The 18,537-nt window shown below is 42.3% G+C and overlaps 1 protein-coding gene across 1 annotated transcript in view; it reads left to right on the forward strand.

Annotated features, from left to right (window-relative positions):
* The window catches only part of LOC136884281 (max dimerization protein 1), a 533,620-nt gene that overhangs the window by 478,909 nt on the left and 36,174 nt on the right, over positions 1-18,537 (forward strand). The window contains exon 4 of the mRNA XM_067156348.2: positions 9,798-9,912. Within this exon, the coding sequence (XP_067012449.1) occupies positions 9,798-9,912 (115 nt within the window). The remainder of the gene's footprint in view (positions 1-9,797; positions 9,913-18,537) is intronic.

Below are 18,537 nucleotides of genomic sequence, written 5' to 3' on the forward strand. Positions count from 1 at the left end.
CATAGTTCTGCTTTACCAGTCATTAGTACCACTATGTGAGGAACACCATAGTTCTGCTTTACCAGTCATTAGTACCACTATGTGAGGAACACCATAGTTCTACTTTACCAGCCATTAGTACCACTATGTGAGGAACACCATGGGTCTGCATTACCTGTGATTAGTACCACTATGTGAGGAACACCATAGTTCTGCTTTACCAGTCATTAGTACCACCATGTGAGGAACACCATAGTTCTGCTTTACCAGTGTTTAGTACCACTATGTGAGGAACACCATGGGTCTACATTACCTGCGATTAGTACCACTATAGGAGGAACACCATAGTTCTGCTTTACCAGTCATTAGTACCACCATGTGAGGAACACCACAGTTCTGCTTTACCAGTCATTAGTACCACTATGTGAGGAACACCATAGTTCTACTTTACCAGTCATTAGTACCACTATGTGAGGAACACCATGGGTCTGCATTACCTGTGATTAGTACCACTATGTGAGGAACACCATAGTTCTGCTTTACCAGTCATTAGTACCACCATGTGAGGAACACCATAGTTCTGCTTTACCAGTGTTTAGTACCACTATGTGAGGAACACCATAGTTCTGCTTTACCAGTCATTAGTACCACTATGTGAGGAACACCATAGTTCTGCTTTACCAGTCATTAGTACCACTATAGGAGGAACACCATAGTTCTGCTTTACCAGTCATTAGTACCACTATGTGAGGAACACCAGGGGGTCTACATTACCTGTGATTAGTACATTTATGAGGGGGCCGATGACCTGGATTTTGGACCTCTTTGCACAACAAGCATCATCTCAGAAGATAAGGCATTGTGAATTGGATCCACTGATTGTTTAGAATTCGTGGTCATTTTTCATTATCATTCGTTTGAGATTCTAGTCAGTGGATGCGTTTTGGAGTTGTAATTATTGGTATCGTTTCATTTCCTTGCGCCTCGTACCATTAGGAGCCAGTGACCTAGCTGTCAGGCCCTTTTAAACAACAAACACGGTCATCATCATGGTGTTTCTTGTTTCGTTCTCTCCATGCTCTGCCCCTGTTCATCATTCTCCAGTTACGGTGCACTTCACGTCACTTTCACTTCCAGTGATGTCGATAGATCTGTTTACTGCTCTGTGAGTGGATTGTGTAACTCTCTAGTTGTCGCTGTAGTTGACCTCGGCCGATGGGTGAAACTTAACTCGTCTGGCTGGGGAAGCTGTGACTACTGAAGGGAAAACCGCAGACTGTTAAGTAGTAGTGAAATTGTTGCTCTCGTTTACTTGAGAGGAATCGTTAATGAAAATCAAATCTCTTCTCTGCTCTTGCCCGAGCAATGTACAGTAGGGCCTACCTTACGAAAGTTCAATACCACCAGCGAAAATATGTTAATGAACTCCTGGTCCTATATTTATTGTACAGATATTTTGCGGCTTATTATTGTAGTCCTAAGAGTGGTCAGTTCTCATGAAGTTTCGCAGTCTTTTTCATTTCCGCGAGCTTCTGTGTGATTTACGATTTGTTTGATGAAGCTGTATCTCGATCGTTCGCCTGGTGTCTTTCCTTCACATTAAGCATAAGATATTTACTTATTTATTTATGTATTTATTTATTAATCTATTTACCCTCCAGGGTTGGTTTTTCCGTTGGACTCAGCGAGGGATCCTACCTCTACCGCCTCAAGGGCAGTGTCCTGGAGCGTGAGACTTTGTGTCGGGGATAAAACTGGGGAGGAGCACCAGTACCTCGCCCAGGTGGCCTCACTTGCTATGCTGAACAGAGACCTTGTGGGGGAATGGGAAGATCGGAAGAGAGAGACAAGGATGAGGGAAGGAAGCGGCCGTGGTCGCGGTTGCCTGGAGAAGTGGGAAACCACGGAAAACCACTTCGACGATGGTTGAGGTGGGAATCCAACCCACCTCTACTCAGTTGACCTCCCGAGACTGAGTGGACACTGTTCCAGCTCTCGTAACACTTCGTAAATTTCGTGGCAGAGCCGGGAATCAAACCCGGGGGTGTAAGCTAATCACGCTAACCATTACACCGCAGAGACGGACCATTTATTTATTTATTTATTTATTTATTTATTTATTTATTTATTTATTTATTTATTTATTTATTTATTTATTTATTTATTTATTTATTTATTTATTTTGCAAGCGGTTTAACGTTGCGCCTACTCAGTTTTCTTTAGCGACGATGGAATAGGAAAGGGTTTCAACTGGGAAGGAAAAGATCGTAACTTGAGTTAAGGTACAGCTGTAGCATTTGTCTGGTATGAAAATGGGAAACCACGGATAAGCATCTTTCGAATGCAAGCTAACGGCCGAATGTCCCGAACGGCTCAATGAAATCCCCGAATGAAGATAATTATAATGATGATGAATTTTAATTAATGGTTTGTGGCCTCCGGAGAGGCCGGCGATTTGCGCGTCTTTGAGAATGGGGCCCTACCTCTGCTGAAGACGGCGCACACACCCAGCACCCGAAACATCGGAATGAACCAATAAAAGTTCGCCGTGCGGTTAGGGGCGCGCAGCTGTGAGCTTGCATCCGGGAGATAGTGGGTTCGAGCCCCACTATCGGCAGCTCTGAACATAGTTCTCAGTGGTTTCCCATTTCCACACCAGGCAAATGCCGGGGCTGTACCTTAGTTAAGGCCATGGCCGCTTCCTTCCCACTCCTAGACCTTTCCTCTCCCATCGTCGCCATAAGTCATATCTGTGTCGGTGCGACGTAAAGCAAGTTCTAAAAAAGTTAAAATCCCCGTCCCGGCCTGGAATCGAACCCGGTACCCCCCTGGATCAAAGGCCAGCACGCTAACCAGTAAGCCACGGAGCCGCACATGATAATGTGTTATTGTTTTAGTATAGCTAATTATTTTTACAGTATTCGGAGACAGTAAGGTGCCGGAATTTTGTCCTGCAGAAGTTGTTGCACGTGCCAGTAAGTCTACCGACACGAGGCTGTCGTATTTGAGCGCCTTGGAACCGAGTCGTGATCGAACCCGCAGATTGAATGCGTAACCACGGGTATACGGTCTAAATTTATCCTGCAAGAACCTCGTAGCGTGCCAATGTGTCCTGCAAAGCGAAGTCATCTCAGTAAAGGCCCTTGGAGGGATAGGATGTACAGTGGTTAGCTCTACGCTCGACCACCTTAGGCCCCCATGAATGAACTGGGTACTCATTTTTGTAGTGGGCTGAGTGATCCTCAGTTCCACGTTCCTCTCCAGAAGTGGGACTAAATTCCTAGCCTAACTGACAGGGATTCGAACGCGTGTTCTTCCTAGTAAACCCGTCATGCCTTTGCCGCCTGGGCTAGGCAGCACCTTACTTACAGCAAGAGTTCTTGATAATCATCGCTGGGGCTCCAAAGTTGAAGACATATAAATTGCCTAAAAAGGACGTGTGGGAATACCTTTAAAATATCCAAGAAAAGGGACTTAAAAACTGGCAAAAATGGCGTAAAAATGTGATCCAAATTCATTCATAATTTTACTTTTAATTACATATTTAATGAAGGAATATGATTTTTTAAAATAGAAAATTCTGGTGGTATTCAACGTACAGTTCAAAAACATGAGTTTTATACTTCTTTTTGAGACGTTATTTCTTTAGATTAACAATTAAAATAATTCCACGTTTATTAAAAAAGTTCTTGTAGAATTTAGAATGAAATGCTTCTTTCCACCTAGAATGCATTCAGCGAACCCGCAAAGGACATCCTGGAGAAAGAAAATTAAATCAGCATAAGTGGAATCATATTTGGCTTAACCACACTAAGGTTCCAGAAATTGGAATTCGTAAACCTTACCTCACTTCGCTCTGAAGTACATCGCAGTAGTCATCTCGACGTTCTTAGGTGTAAGGGATCGTCAGTTTTCAGACAACGCGTTGCGAAACATCGAGAAACTTCTCACCACATCAACGGATGTGAAGCAAGTGAGATCTTCCTCTTCCAAAACACTCGCATCAAAATATTCTTCTTTCACTTATCTTGCACATAGTTTTGATGCCCCTGGATTTCTCAAACATTAGTTTCATTTTTTCCATTTCGTTTCATTTCATTTTAATTCTCTGTTACTAGAGAAAAGGTGTTTTAAGAGGTAATGGATGAACTAATGATGGTTCCAATTGAGAATGAGCAGTACAAATGTAGTCGAAAGGTGAAGTTGCAAAAAAATCCTAAAAAACTAAAAAGGACCTATAAGGCAAAAACATCGACAAGGTAGAAAAAAGGACAAATAAAACCCACCATTTTCTGGCCTACAATGATCCCGAATGAACAAATATGATGTTGGGCCTCGTCTTCGGATACTAGAGAGAAATAGACTTTTCCCCATCACAAAGCTCAATTTGTGTTTGTTGAACATTCCTCGTAGCTACTGTACCTTTGTCTTGGAGTGAGCGGTAGTAGGGGACCTGGTAGGCTCTTGTCTGATCTCCGGAGAGAGGGTGCATATATAAAGTGTGATCGAACCGTGACGGGCTTCCGCAGAAGCTACCTGCTACACTTCCGGGAAGTGTGAACTTTTTGGGACTGCCGCGTCAGCTTGGCCCAAATGAAGAAGCCCCTGCTCGTGATAAATGTGGGAATGTTGAGTATCAAGATTGGGGATCGTAACTGTCACTACGTCAATATATTCATAGCCAGAAATAAGGCAGAATTTGTGCAACTATCTTTCAGTCGAACGCGCTCCACCTCGCAGTAGCTAAATTCGGAAATGTCTACTAGCCCGCTCTTCCGTAGTGTAGTCAGGGCAGCATAAATTCTAGGGGTTCTGCTGGGCCCCTACCCCTTATGTTTATGTAATAGTCATAGCATAGCTGTTGTGTAATACGTTTCAGTATGTTCGCATTCTAACCTGCGAAACGATAAAAGACGAAGTACCATGTTTATAGTACTGGCGAATTATACGGGATCAAAGGTGGGTTGTCACTCCTACCAATTATATCGAAAATCAAGCTGTAGTTGGCAGGTTCTGTCCTAGCTTCGGCTGGTGATGTTTGAAAGATGGCTCGAATTCACCAACCACTTATCGGTAGCTTTACTGGCGGCACATAGAGGAACTCCTGCAGGACGAACTTCCGGCGTGTAGGCGTGTGCAAAAACCGTAATAGGAGTTAGTGGTTCGTGAATCCGTATTCTCCCAATAATGGAAGACGTTAAGCAAACAACTCAATCAAGCTTACTTTGGGTTCTTCTTGTTCTTCCAATAGGCTTTCATTCTCTCTGAGAAGGCTTGTTTACGTTCTTCCGACCATTTCGGTCTGCACTGTTTTTGCTTTGGTTGCTCTGATGTAACTTCCCACTTGTTGACTTTGTATCTGAAGGTGTCTCTTTCTAAAATGTCTGTTGCACATATGTTTACGCTTTTGAGGTCCTTTCGAAGTTCGTCCAGCCAAGGTGTTCAATTCTTAAGTGAGCTAACATAATTTAATATTCTTTTTGACAGTCGATTTTCTGGTAATCTTGTGAGGTGTCCAAAGAATTTCATTCGTCTTTTCTTAATGTCAATTTCAATGTTTGAAACTTTTTCTGTTGTTTTGATTGATTGTAGCCTTTAACCATCTTGGGTATATCTTGCTCCTAGGATTTTCCTGATGATCTTCCTCTCTTGCTTTTTTATTTCTTCTAATTCTTGTTTACTGTTAAGTGACAATGTTTCACTTGCGTAAAGGACTGTTGGTTTTATGACTGTGTTGTAATGCCGAATTTTTGTCTGTCTTGACATGCATTTTTTGTTGTAGACGTCTTGAACTAACCCTAATGCCTTCTTGACTTTTTGGAGACGGTTTTGCTGTGAGATCTTCTCAAGGCCTGTCGGTTCGATGAATTATCCGAGGTATTTAAAGTACGAGACCCGGTCGATTTTACCGTATTTTGTTCTCAGGCTCGTGATATCTGTCTTTCAACAGAAGAATTTAGTTTTCTCAAATGAAATCTATAGTCCCACTTTTTCTGCAGATTCCTTAAGTATCTCAAGCTGCTTGATGGCAGTCTCCTCATCTTCTGTTCAAATCGCCAGATCGTCCGCAAATGCGAGGTATGGTACGTAGAGGTTGTTTTTGGGAAAGACCAATCGGATCGGTTTCCAAGATTCACGTTTCTTGAGTTCCTTCTCCCATTCTTCCATAACCTTGTCTAGGACGACGTTGAACAGAATAGGAGAGAGTCCATCACCTCGTCTCACACCTGTTTGAATGTCGAAGGGTTCTGAAATTTCTCCCATAAATTTCACTTTAGATTTTGTGCCCGTTAGTGTTTGTTTTATGAGTTCTAGGGTTTTGGGATCTAGTCCTCTCTCTTCTAGAATTTGGAATAGTGAGGGTCTGTCTATCGAATCATATGCCTTTTTGAAATCTACAAATGTGCATACTGTAGGCTTTTGTCTGAGGGCTCGTAGTTTAAGTATGGTTTTGAGGTTGAAAATTTGTTCTGGGTATGACCTGTTTGGTCTGAATCCTGCTTGAAATTCTGATAATTTGGGTTCTAATTGTTGTTGTGTTCTATGCAAGAGACAGGCTGATAGTATTTTGTATGTGACTGATACAGGTGAGATTCCTCTGTAATTGTTTACGTCTAACTTGCTGCCTTTTATTATTATTACTATTATTATTATTATTATTATTATTATTATTATTATTATTATTATTATTATTATTATTATTATTATCTGGGCTCGTTTCGGTCTCCTGAGGACCCTGATGCTTGCGTTTTAGCTTGTTGTTGTTGTTTGTCGCTTCTGGTGTTCCTGGTGGTGGGTTTTAATGCTGCTTTCTTCTTGATACCTTGAGCTTTATTGTGAGCCCAGTAATCTTTCATTTTCTTGCTGAACTCCTCTATCTTGCGCTCCTCGAACCATTTCCTGGTCTCATTGTGGTTTACTTCTGTTGATTATTATGGTTTGATTAAGATTACGTTCTGCCAGATCCTTTTCTAGCTACTGCTACTGCAGCCACAGGGATCCTGTGGCTTTACCCTTGCTGGCTACTTTGAAGGACAGCCTGTGAGAATCCGTTCTGTACAGGTGTCCGTAGAAAACATCTAGTATCTGTGAGGGTTTCGTGATTTGTTGGTAGTGTTCATAGTTTGTTTAGTACTATCATCACCTTCCGTCTGAGAGGATGCTTGGTTCTGCTATCTTTCTCAAGAACTTCCTTTCTTTTACTTCGAGGGTTCTTAGTGGGGTCTTCTTAGTTACACAGGCACTCTCCTGCGTTATAGTGTCTTGATTTGGCATTCATCGATAGATGTTTTGACATGTGGCGTACACTTTTCTCCTTTGATTCTCCTCTGTTCGAGAGCAACCTTTCACTAAGGTGTTCTGAAATCCACTCTCCAAGCTACTTGTCTTGCCTGGTATCACTGCCTCTCTCATCGTTCTGGGGACGTCTTTGATATTGGTAAGGAACTCTGTTTTTCCGATGTTCATCAGGACAGCCGTTTTAGTATTTTTTAGTATGATAATTATTATCAGTCATTGGTTCGCCGTATTTTCTTTACTTACCGCTTCATTTTTGTGTCCTTGTAATTTTAGAGGGGATAGTACCTTCGCTGTTCTACTCTTAAAAAAACTCTCTACCACCCACTTCATGCTTCTCTCATGTATGCAGATCCTCAGCCTGCTAAAACTGCAGCTCTCTTACGAGTCTTGCTAACGTCTTGGCGAACAATGCTGATGGCCATGATTACCGGGTGGAGCTCCCTGTGAACTACCAGAGAGACAGAGCACACAATACATCATCAGCCGTTTAGAGGGACATATTTTGCATTGGTACAATCGTAATCGTACTAATTTGTTAGCTAACTATGTGACTCAATTGATTGGCCACTTTATTCTTGTGCTGAAGGTTGCCTAGTGTCGCATTATGGCACCATCGTTAGTTCTATAGTAGTACCTGCGCCAACAGAGGTGATAATGTTTTCCATTGTTATAGATTTTGATGGATGCCGAGGTGTCAGTTTTTCCCCCACGAGTTCTTTACTGTACTGGAAGCAAGAGACACAAATTGTCGTATCCATTCTTTTCACCTGACTTTCAGAGTTCTTCCGTAACATCACATACAAAAGGCTTCTGTTCTCTTTCTGTCTGAACTCATAATTGCCCATGTTTCTCTTCTGCACAAGTACCACATTCCGCACAAATTATTTCCGAAAGGTCTCTCTAATATGCATATGTGCGCTTAAGGTGCCTTAGATCGGCTTGAGAGTAATGAGCAGAAATCAGCATCAAATGTCAACACACCGTGGGTTTCAGCCAGCGTCACCGTAGTGTACTTGCTGAGACGCGTTCCTGTCAGCTAAGAGGCCCGCGTTCAAAACCCTCTCACGGCGAAGTTCTGTGTTTCTTAGACTGGTGCTCTCGAGGCGGTATTATGCCACGCGCAGATTTAGTAATATCGCCGCGCAAAGCGCATTTGCATTCGCCCGCGGAGCGTTCTGATTGGCTAACTTCATAGGCTGATAAAATGACAATTTCCTCAATTGTGCCCAAAATTGAAGGGCCCGGAAATGTTTCAAATTGTCAGTCTTGGACAGCTCTATCAAACTAAAAAAACACATTTCGAAAATCACTTCCGCCCTAATTACAGTTCCAGAAAAACAGCCCAAAATCACTTGTTTCTTGACTCGTTTTCTTTTTTATTTAAATCCTAGTCAAATTAACTTATATAGAATAATGCGTTCTGTAATGTGTTCCTTGGTTCAGTACACTCAGTTTTTTTGAGAAATGTTCACACCGAAGGAGGTGAGAAATTCAGCAGAACTGAATGTCAGATTGGTGATACAGAGCTGGAACAGGTCGATAATTTCAAGTATTGAGGTTGTGTGTTCTCCCAGGATGGTAATATAGTAAGTGAGATTGAATCAAGGTGCAGTAAAACTAATGCAGTGAGTTTGCAGTTGGGATCAACAGTATTCTGTAAGAAGGAAGTCAGCTCCCAGACGAAACTATCTTTACATCGGTCTGTTTTCAGACCAGTTCTGCTTTACGGGAGCGAAAGCTGGGTGGACTCAGGATATCTTATTCATAAGTTAGAAGAAACAGACATGAAAGTAGCGAGAATGATTGCTGGTACGAACAGCTGGGAACAATGGCAGGAGTGTATTCGGAATGAGAAGATAAAGGCTAAGTTAGGAATGAACTCGACGGATGAAGCTGTACGCATAAACCGGCTTCGGTGGTGGGGTCATTTGTGGTGAACGGAGGAGGATAGGTTACGTAGGAGAATAATGGACTCTGTTATGGAGGGCAAGAGAAATAGAGGGAGACCAAGACGACGATGGTTAGACTCCGTTTATAACTATTTAAAGATGAGAGGTATAGAACTGAATTAGGGCACAGCACTAGTTGCAAATATAGGATTGTGGCGACGTTTAGTAAATTCACAGAGGTTTGCAGACTGAACGCTGAAAGGCATAACGGTCTATAATGATGATTATGCATGTATGTCCACATATAAGTGCTTAAGTGAAACTCTGCATTGACTCATACTAGCGCTCGTACTGGTAGAAAAAGGCAAACTGCTAATCTAATGGACCGCATAACGATGATTAAGAAAAGGACTGTAATTTTTAGGAATAAATAAAGAATATATTCTCATACTCATTTTATTTACGTAAAATTCGTAACTCATATCCCTAGGATGTTCTCAACATTGGCCTGAAGGGCTAAAACTGTGGATTATATTTTTAAGATTTTCGTCCATATAGCCCACTGTCTGTTTATCAGCGTGCAAGTAGCTATTTCTTTTCTCCACTGAATGTTGTTTGTTTTCGTTACAGGCGAGCCCACCTTCGAAACTGCCTGGAAAAGCTGAAGGAGATGGTACCCTTGGGACCGGAAGCTTCCCGCCATACCACTCTCGGCCTGCTTACGAAAGCGAAACGATTTATCAAGGTGAGTACAGTACAACAGTCTCCACTTTACTGCTAATTGATAACAGTCGTTATTGGTGCCAATTACACGACATAGCTCGTCCGGCAAATCTAAAACTTTCACCACATACCGAGGAGAGAAACATTCACGCTCGGTGTCCGTTACATAGGTTTCGCCCTGGGCTAGTGTCGACCAGTGAGTCTCTCTGGCTTCGCTATGACGTCGTCAGATGCCACCTTGAGATACTAAAATCGCCATGCAGCAGAGCCGAGACGGACCCAACACCAGAACAGAATATGCACATTACTTCTGCATGATACAATATTTCGTAACTAACTGAACCTCTGGGATGATCCAGCACCACATCCTTGCAAGTTCTGGGTGCCTCAAATTAAACTGACGGTGTTCAACGCGGAACAATCGTAGGAGCCTAAAATTTGGTAGATATGCTAACTAAGCAATGCTCTCACGAGTTTTGCCACAAAACGTATTAGTTCAAATTCTTGCCACCGGGCAGAAATAAGGCGCTGCAGGCAGTCAGACGTCAGAATGTTCTTCCGATGGAATTGCGTTGTTTCAGGAACAACCATTGCCTTCAGCTTAACGTGACTATTTGGTGTGGTTTTATACAAGCTCCTTCATGGACTTTTTAATCGTTTACCTCTTGAACTCCAATGAACTGCCCTTTGAAACGCAACACTCACCCAGGTGGTTATGAGATGCAACATTTACCCACCTCTTACATACCAGACCCAGGTGATCTTAAGTACTTTCAAGAAAGAATGATATAATTCAAATAATAATTTGTTCTCTTTATAGCAATGAACTGGCATTTTACTTAGGCGTAAACGAAGTTGTCCGCCCCTGTGGTGTAGTGGTTAGTGTGATTAGCTCTGCCACCCCGGGAGGCCAGAGTTCGATTCCCGGCTCTGCCGCGAAATTTGAAAAGTTGTACGAGGGCTGGAACGGTGTCCACGCAGCCTCGGGAGGGCAACTGAGTAGAGGTGGGTTCGATTCCCACCTCAACCATCCTGGACGTGGTTTTCCGTGGTTTCTCACTTCTGCAGGCAAATGCCGGGATGGTACGTAACTTAAGGCCACGGCCGCTTCCTTCCCTCTTCCTTGTCTATCCCTTCCAATCCTCCCATCGCCCGCAAGGCCCCTGTTCAGCATAGCAGGTGAGGCCGCCTGGTGAGGTGCTGGTCATCCTCCTCAGTTGTATCCCCCGACCCAGAGTCTGAAACTTCAGGACACTGCCCTTGAGGCGGTAGAGGTGGGATACCTCGCTGAGTCCGAGGGAAAAGCCAACCCTGGAGGGTAAACAAATAAGAAGAAGAAGAAGTAAACGAAGTTATCGGTGTATAGTACTATACAGAAGAACGCACGCTTACACAGTTTTTAATTGATGTTATGCATTAAACATTTCTACTTGAGGGGACTGAAATGTTACGTTTTTTTAAACCAAAATATCGAATTGTAATTTTTAACCTAAAAATTCGCCCATTTCCTCCTCTTTCTATTCCCCTCATCAGTTTCTACCTAACGCCGTTTTAAAGCTCTAAATGTCGGATTTAAAGGATAGTGGCACGGTGTAGGCTATACCTAGAGCAAGTTCACACCCCTTTCTCTCAAGCTGTCAGACAATGGATAAACTCCATAAAGTGCTAAATGTACAAATGAAAATTATAAATTTTTGAATTCAGAACACTAAAAAGCGCTAGCCTTAACTATAAGCTTTATCATTCACTATCGTCCTTTATTTCCACTTGCGGTTAAAATGAATACTCGTCACTGAATGCCAGTATAAAAGAAAAGTAAAAGGGGCAATAAGAAGGAGAAATGAAAGACTGGCACGCCTCGAACTCGAGACGCCCGCGTGGAAGTCAGCGATATTGACCACTTGATCTGCGGCGCTACAGAAACTCTCACGCAAATTGCCAGCATGAACCCAGGCTGTTAAATTGAAAGGTCCAAGAGGCACGAAGCTGCAGAAACGTATCAGTTTATTTTTAAAGTAGAACAGCCTCCCAAAAGTTCGAAGGAAGTCGATGACCCCGTATCTGTGACCTCGTCGTGTGCCTCTTTACAACTTGTGAAATGGCTTGTACATGTCCGTGGCCTTCTCTGCCTCTGTGCCATCTATCACAGTTGGTGAAAGTAGAAGATTAAATTAATGGCAGTTGGTAAGCCTGCCTGAACAAGCACCGGGCTGGGTAATAAAGTTTACGAATAACTGATGTTATAGTATAGAAATAATACGTGGATATAATTTACTTTTTTAAATAGTTTGGTGTAAATGACTATAAACATAGATGGGGATGCCTTTCCGTGTATGATGTTATGAAAAAATAAAAACAACAATAATAATAATAATAATAATAATTTCATTATATCGAACACAAAACTCGGGCATTATTGCACTCATAAGACCAGAGGCTTAGTATGCAGCGGAATGCCTTGCTATGAACAAACAAGCCTGATAGAAAAATTGGAAATTAAAGAAAGAAAGAAAGAAAGAAAGAAAGATCTTAGGGAAAATTCTTGGTCCAATTAAAGACAAAAGTGAATATAGACGTCGCTATAACCATGAGAACTGTATACTCATGTCCAGAAGATGTCTGATGTCATGCGAAGGAGGAGAATACCATTTTATGGCCACTTGCTAAGAATGAAACCCACACGATTATCGAACCAGATCTTTACCAATTTTGAAGATAGGAATCCTCTAGATTCAAAATCCTCTATATCCACTTCTATGAATTGTTCAGGAAGTGACTTTTTCTTTGACAGGCTATTCTTGAAATGTTATTGAACAATTTGTGTTATCTAAACATGCAAAGAGGATCCAGAAGCAATTATAAGTTATATAAAATACATTAAGATATATTAATATGCAGTAAAATCAGTGTTTAATATGAGCGTAGGGGGTTTTGAATCTCAAATACTAACATAGGGGATTTTGAAACTCATAATCATGAATACTACTGGATATGGAGCACTTTGAAACTAACTCACCTTACTTCAGCTCTTGTCACGAAAATAATGTTAAACAATACAAGATCACTGAATCACATTTTATACAACTGTTTTGCATTCTTGGCCTAGTAATCATGAATACAAACTTCTAAATCACAGTCAACAATGTAACTATAAGCACTTCAATAATACTTTAATCGCTAAATATTATTCACCTTTCTCGCTTTTCCCTAGACCTTTTCCAAGTATCCATCTGCTGCAACCTTTTTCGCCCTCTTCCTGGAGTTGCCTTAGCAACAAGAAAAGTTTTGTGCCTCATTTTTCAATAAATGATGCCAAGGAAATGGACAATAAATCGCTTTCTCCTTAATGCACTAGGAAGCCACCTACTATCAGAGTAACGCATATTGCCAACATACTGCTTTAGAATTCTCCTGTCCGAGGTAGAAAGAACGGACAACTTGTCCTTTCTCCAGTGATTAAGCCTTTTACTCTAATCACAATCCCCGTGAATACGTTCAAATTATCCTCTGACAATCACACTGTTTTGTCTTCATTCGGGTCCATTTGTATACGAAAATCTGTAGTTAAGAGAAGATCGCAAGAGTTGGCTGCACTGCTAAACAAGTGACGTCATTCTTATTCCTCAATATATCTGAAATTTCTCATTGGCTGATACACATAGAGGGTTTTGAACGTAACTGGTGGTGGATATAGAGGGTTTTGAATTTAACAGTGATTTTCAAGTAGCTCGTTCTATGTAACTTTCCGAGTTTTGAGACTCAGAGGTTCACCAACCGATCGAATTCATCCTTGGAAATCTATTGCTATGCTTATCTCATTTAAAAAAAAAATGGTCTTTAGGGGGTTTTGAATCTAGAGGATTCTAGGAAGACTGAGCCAACTTGGTTCAAGGAGGTGGGAAGGGACCTCCAGGAGATGGGGATCACTTATGAAGATATGCAAGAACGCAACCCGCTCAGGAGGAAACTGAAAGACCACCGGGGTTTTCAAGGAAGACCAAAGTTGAAGACGGGAAGGACGTGGAGGAAGAAAAAAAGAAGAGTAACACCGGCAACAAATGAAGGAGCTCTGGGCAAAGATAAAAGCCCAGAGAAGAGGTCCTTAGTAGGCCGACACGGACAAAGAATGATGATGATGATGATGATGATGATAATAATAATAATAATAATAATAATAATAATAATAATAATAATAATATGGCCTCATCTTCCGTGTGCACTCATTTTAATCTGACGCCATCTGGCTGTCTGTTCGTCAGTTTCGACGTAGGCCTACCGTTTTTCTCTAGGCCTACTAGAGGGCAGAATTTTCATCGTCATCACGACGCGCAGGTCGCCTACGGGAGTCAAATAGAAAGACCTACACCTGGCAGAGGGCAGAATAAACCGAATCCATCTCGAGCGTCTATGACTTAGTTTTAATGAATGTTATCGGGTAAACACCAGATGTGTCACGAGGGATCTTTTACATGCCGACATCGTATGACATGGAGTGTCGATGGATTTTTTTCCGTTGTCCAAATATCCGACCACTTATTCTGGGTTTGAACCCGCTGTCTTATTCTGTGTTTACAACTAGTACTGTGAACTGATTTGCTTCTTAGGTAGGTATTCATTGTTGCAAAGTGCCCTGCCGGAGATCCTGCCTCATCCTATATCTACCCCAAACTCTTGCTTCACTGTGCGATCACCATATTTTTTCCTTCCTTCAAAAAGGACTTCGCTTTAAACAAGGACTGACTAGTCTCAGACGGTTTACATCGATCATCTTCATCATCATCATCATCATCATCATCATCATCATCATCACTGTCTATCCTCAGCTCCTCGTTTCATTTCATAATGGGAACAATAATGAAGACACTGTGCCGAATTTTTTCTTCGGTCGTCCTCGACCTTTCCCGTGATCTTCCCTTCCAGCAGATTGCTAAGAAAGGTATTGTGTCGCAAGATGTGGCCAGTGAATTTATCTTTTCTTCTCTGTATCGTTAGCATCAGTTCTCTCTTCCCGTGAATTTCTTGCAGAACGATTTTGTTGGTTCTGTTTTTAATCCATTTAACCCACATCTGAATCGCTCCCAGTCGCTTCCAATTCTGATCCCTGATTTTTGTCCCAAGATTCACAGCCATACAATGGTACACTCCATACAAAAGAAATAACAATATTCTTCCTAATTTCCAAAATCTAAATTTGCATTGATTAAAAGATTTCTCTTATTACTAACCGCCTGTTTGCCAAACGCAATAGCTTTTTTAAAAAAGCAGTCTTACAGTTTCCAGTTACGTTCTGTGGCATTAGCAACAGTATCGTACTTGTGGGGATGTCTCTTAGAAGACAAAGCATCGACATTCTACTGAAATATCGCTGTCCCTGTTCTGCTGCACTGCGCTGAGAGAATAGAATGGCCTTCTTGTCGTGAGAGACGGGAAAATTGCTCTGATTTTTGGAACCGAGCATGTACTTGGGAATTACGGTAATCAAGAGGCATTACTCGCTACAAATTGGTTCGCCTCCCTACCTCCCACTCATTTTGTGAAGCAGGTCGGTTTAATACAATGAATATTAGCAGAGTGATTTCTGTCTGCCTGCCCCACTTGCTCGCAGTGCAGTACGCACTGTTCGTAAATTGAGCGTCATCGCTGCAGTCGCAGGGATTCCGTTCTTGCAGCCACATGAATTTTTTTTTTTTAATGCTCTGGCCGAGGGATTAATTTAGAACCAGTTTTCTAAAAAAATAAGAAGGAAAAAGTTGCTGTCTTCTAGGTCTCTCAAATCTCTCCTGCTAAAGATCGGCAGAGCTCGATAAACTGCGTCTTTGTAACTAGAAGTTCATTGCTAATGAAATATTCATGGTGAAAGAAAAAATAATCGTGCAGAATATTTAAAATGACGTCTGTTTTTTTTTAAAGCGAGAAGTTGCAAATCTTACCACAGCCTAGGCCTAGTTCAGAATATGAACGTGGGAACATGGGTTTGATGACCACGGGGCCCTTAGCTGAGTCTTGGCTTTGCTTCCACTTAGGCTTCTCACTTTCTTGTCTCCTATCCGACCTCCCTAGGTGTTCCGTTAGCGAATCCTAGGGAATCTTTGATTTTTATGCTCTTTCTCTGCTTTTTTTTTTTAATTCTCCGCCCGAGGGCTTGATTCAGAGTCAATTTTCTATATAAAAACAACCTGATAACTGTCTTTTAGGTGTGCCTCCGTGGCTTAGGCGACAGCGCGCTGGCCTCTCACCGCTGGGTTCCGTGATTCAAATTCCGGTCCCTCCATGTGAGATTTGTGCTGGACAAAGCGGAGGCGGGGCAAGTTTTCCTCCGAGTACTCCGGTTTTCCCTGTCATCTTTCATTCCAGCAACACACTCCAATATCATTTGATTTCATCTGTCAGTCATTAATCATTGCCCCAGAGGAGTGCGACAGACTCCGACAGCCGGCACAGTTTCTATCCTCAGCGCTAGATGGGGACTTCATTCACTTTATTCCTATTCCTGGTGAATGACTGGAAACAGGCTGTGGATTTTTACTGTCGGGCCCCTTTCATTTTTCACTGTGAATAGTGTCAATAGAGGATGGTTACCCTGTTGCACCTCCCCTTAAAACAGTAGACTAATCACTACCACCACCCCCACCAGTCTACATCAAACGTAAAATCCTGTGGATTGTTAATCTAATATTAAATAAAGTTTACATTAGTTTAAAATTAGAAGCCTGACGTTTTCTAAAGGAATGTCCTGCATTGGAACATTTCTAACGAGGCAACCCTGTCCCTGGCAGCGCCTCGTGGGTCGCCGTACAGTAGCTAACAGTCCTTTGTTTCACAAACAGCGAGAGCGCGAGGGACCGTTGTCATGGTAACGCGATGCCGTCACTAATCCAACTGCTTGCTGTTGAGCAGTGAAGTGCAGGTGTTGCACCAGAACAGGTGTAGAGATGGTATTTCTTTTTCTCTCACCATTTTTAAGGTTTGTCCGGGCCTGAACTCGTCTGTCTGTGCCTCCATCGATCCGTGGGGCGCTGGGAACTCGTTGGCCCAGGTAATGTGTATACTGCACAACACTGGTATACTTCGTCTATGGTTTAGTCCGACTGGTACAAACGAGGGTGGTTTCAGAAGTCATAACAACAGCCGCAGCTTCATAATATGATCAGCAGAGCCACTAGAATGAAAGATATGATATACAGCGAGGAGAGATCCCATCCTTCATATTGTGTGTTGTTATCGAGCCAAAGATCGATACCCCCATTCAATTACTGATGATCTAGCAAACTTAATTGGATCTGTGAACGTCAGCGCGCTAGGTTGGAAACATGAGAACACACATAACTACAACTTTCTCCGATAGGTGGCTAAGAATCGCCTATAAAGTTCTGTATGATCTGCACGCCCTGCAGTATGACTGGCCTATTCGCGTATATTGGAGGTGCTGTGTCGCTCAGACGTCCCAATTCTTGGCATCGGTGGCGTTCAGTCAGGCGTGGTTTTGAAACTTATAACTAGTGCAGGCGTTAAGTTGTCGGATTGGTCGCTTGGTGTCGTTGTGGCGAGGTTGAACTACTGTACATGATGGCGCCGGAACAGTTCTCTCTCGTCTCAGCGAGAGGCTTTTGCATGCATAGTATAGGAACAACTACAGTTTCGATAGTGTAGGTTAGTTTATTGCGAGCGGTGGAACGTTGGAATGCCCCACTTTGAACAACGGACAACCTTCAAGTTCTGCCAAATATTAGACAAATACGCTTGCGAAATGTTTCAGATGATGAAACGGAAGCCCGGAAAACAGAAAAAGCCGCGACCAGACAGGTCAGAAGGCAAGGTGGTGAAAGAGAAAGAAATTGTATGGTGCCAGATCAGGTGAATATGGAGGGTGTGGCAAAACGGGGCTTACCTATGTCCTTTGCCCTATCCCATCGTCGTCATAAGACTTATCTGAGTGGCAGTGACATAAAACAAATAAGATTACTTCGCACTTGTGCATTTTCTCCACTACACGGAAAAATCATGTGTTTTTTTTTTTTTTTGCTTAGAAGACGAGAGAGGGAATACAGGTTCTTTTGTTGTCCCACTCTTAGTAGCCTCTTACAACATGCAGGGGAGATAGAGTTCCTGTAAATCTAAACAAATGTGTAGCATCATGGTCTGCGTCCAACAGTATGGCAGCTGATCCAGCACACAACATTCCCATGTCATATCACAACATAGCGCCACCTATGAAGTTCTACGTCCAACAAAATGGCAGTTGATTCAGCACACAGCATTCCCATGCCATGTCACAAGATAGCGCCACCTATCAAGATCTACGTCCAACAAAATGCTCGCTGATTTAGCACACAATTTTATGCCCATAAATATTCGCACAATACGCATTATGAGAAAAATTCTGCTGCCTTTGGTGACGTTACAGTGTGTAAGGGGCTTTGCTGTGATCTGGAGGAAACGCCAGTCCAAGACAGTGGAAACTCGTTTAAAACACGGCGCCATGTGTACCTGCTGTATATAGAAGGCAGTGTAATAACGTGAGGATGAAGATGACGAACACTGGTTGCCTGGTTACCACACTGTCTGTTTTCTGTCCACGCAAAATTGTCTACGCTAAATTTATGACGCTAATTCAGCTAAGAAACACATACACGTTATGAAGTCACTC

The sequence above is a fragment of the Anabrus simplex genome, chromosome 12 (assembly GCF_040414725.1).
Source record: "Anabrus simplex isolate iqAnaSimp1 chromosome 12, ASM4041472v1, whole genome shotgun sequence".
NCBI lineage: Eukaryota > Metazoa > Arthropoda > Insecta > Orthoptera > Tettigoniidae > Anabrus > Anabrus simplex.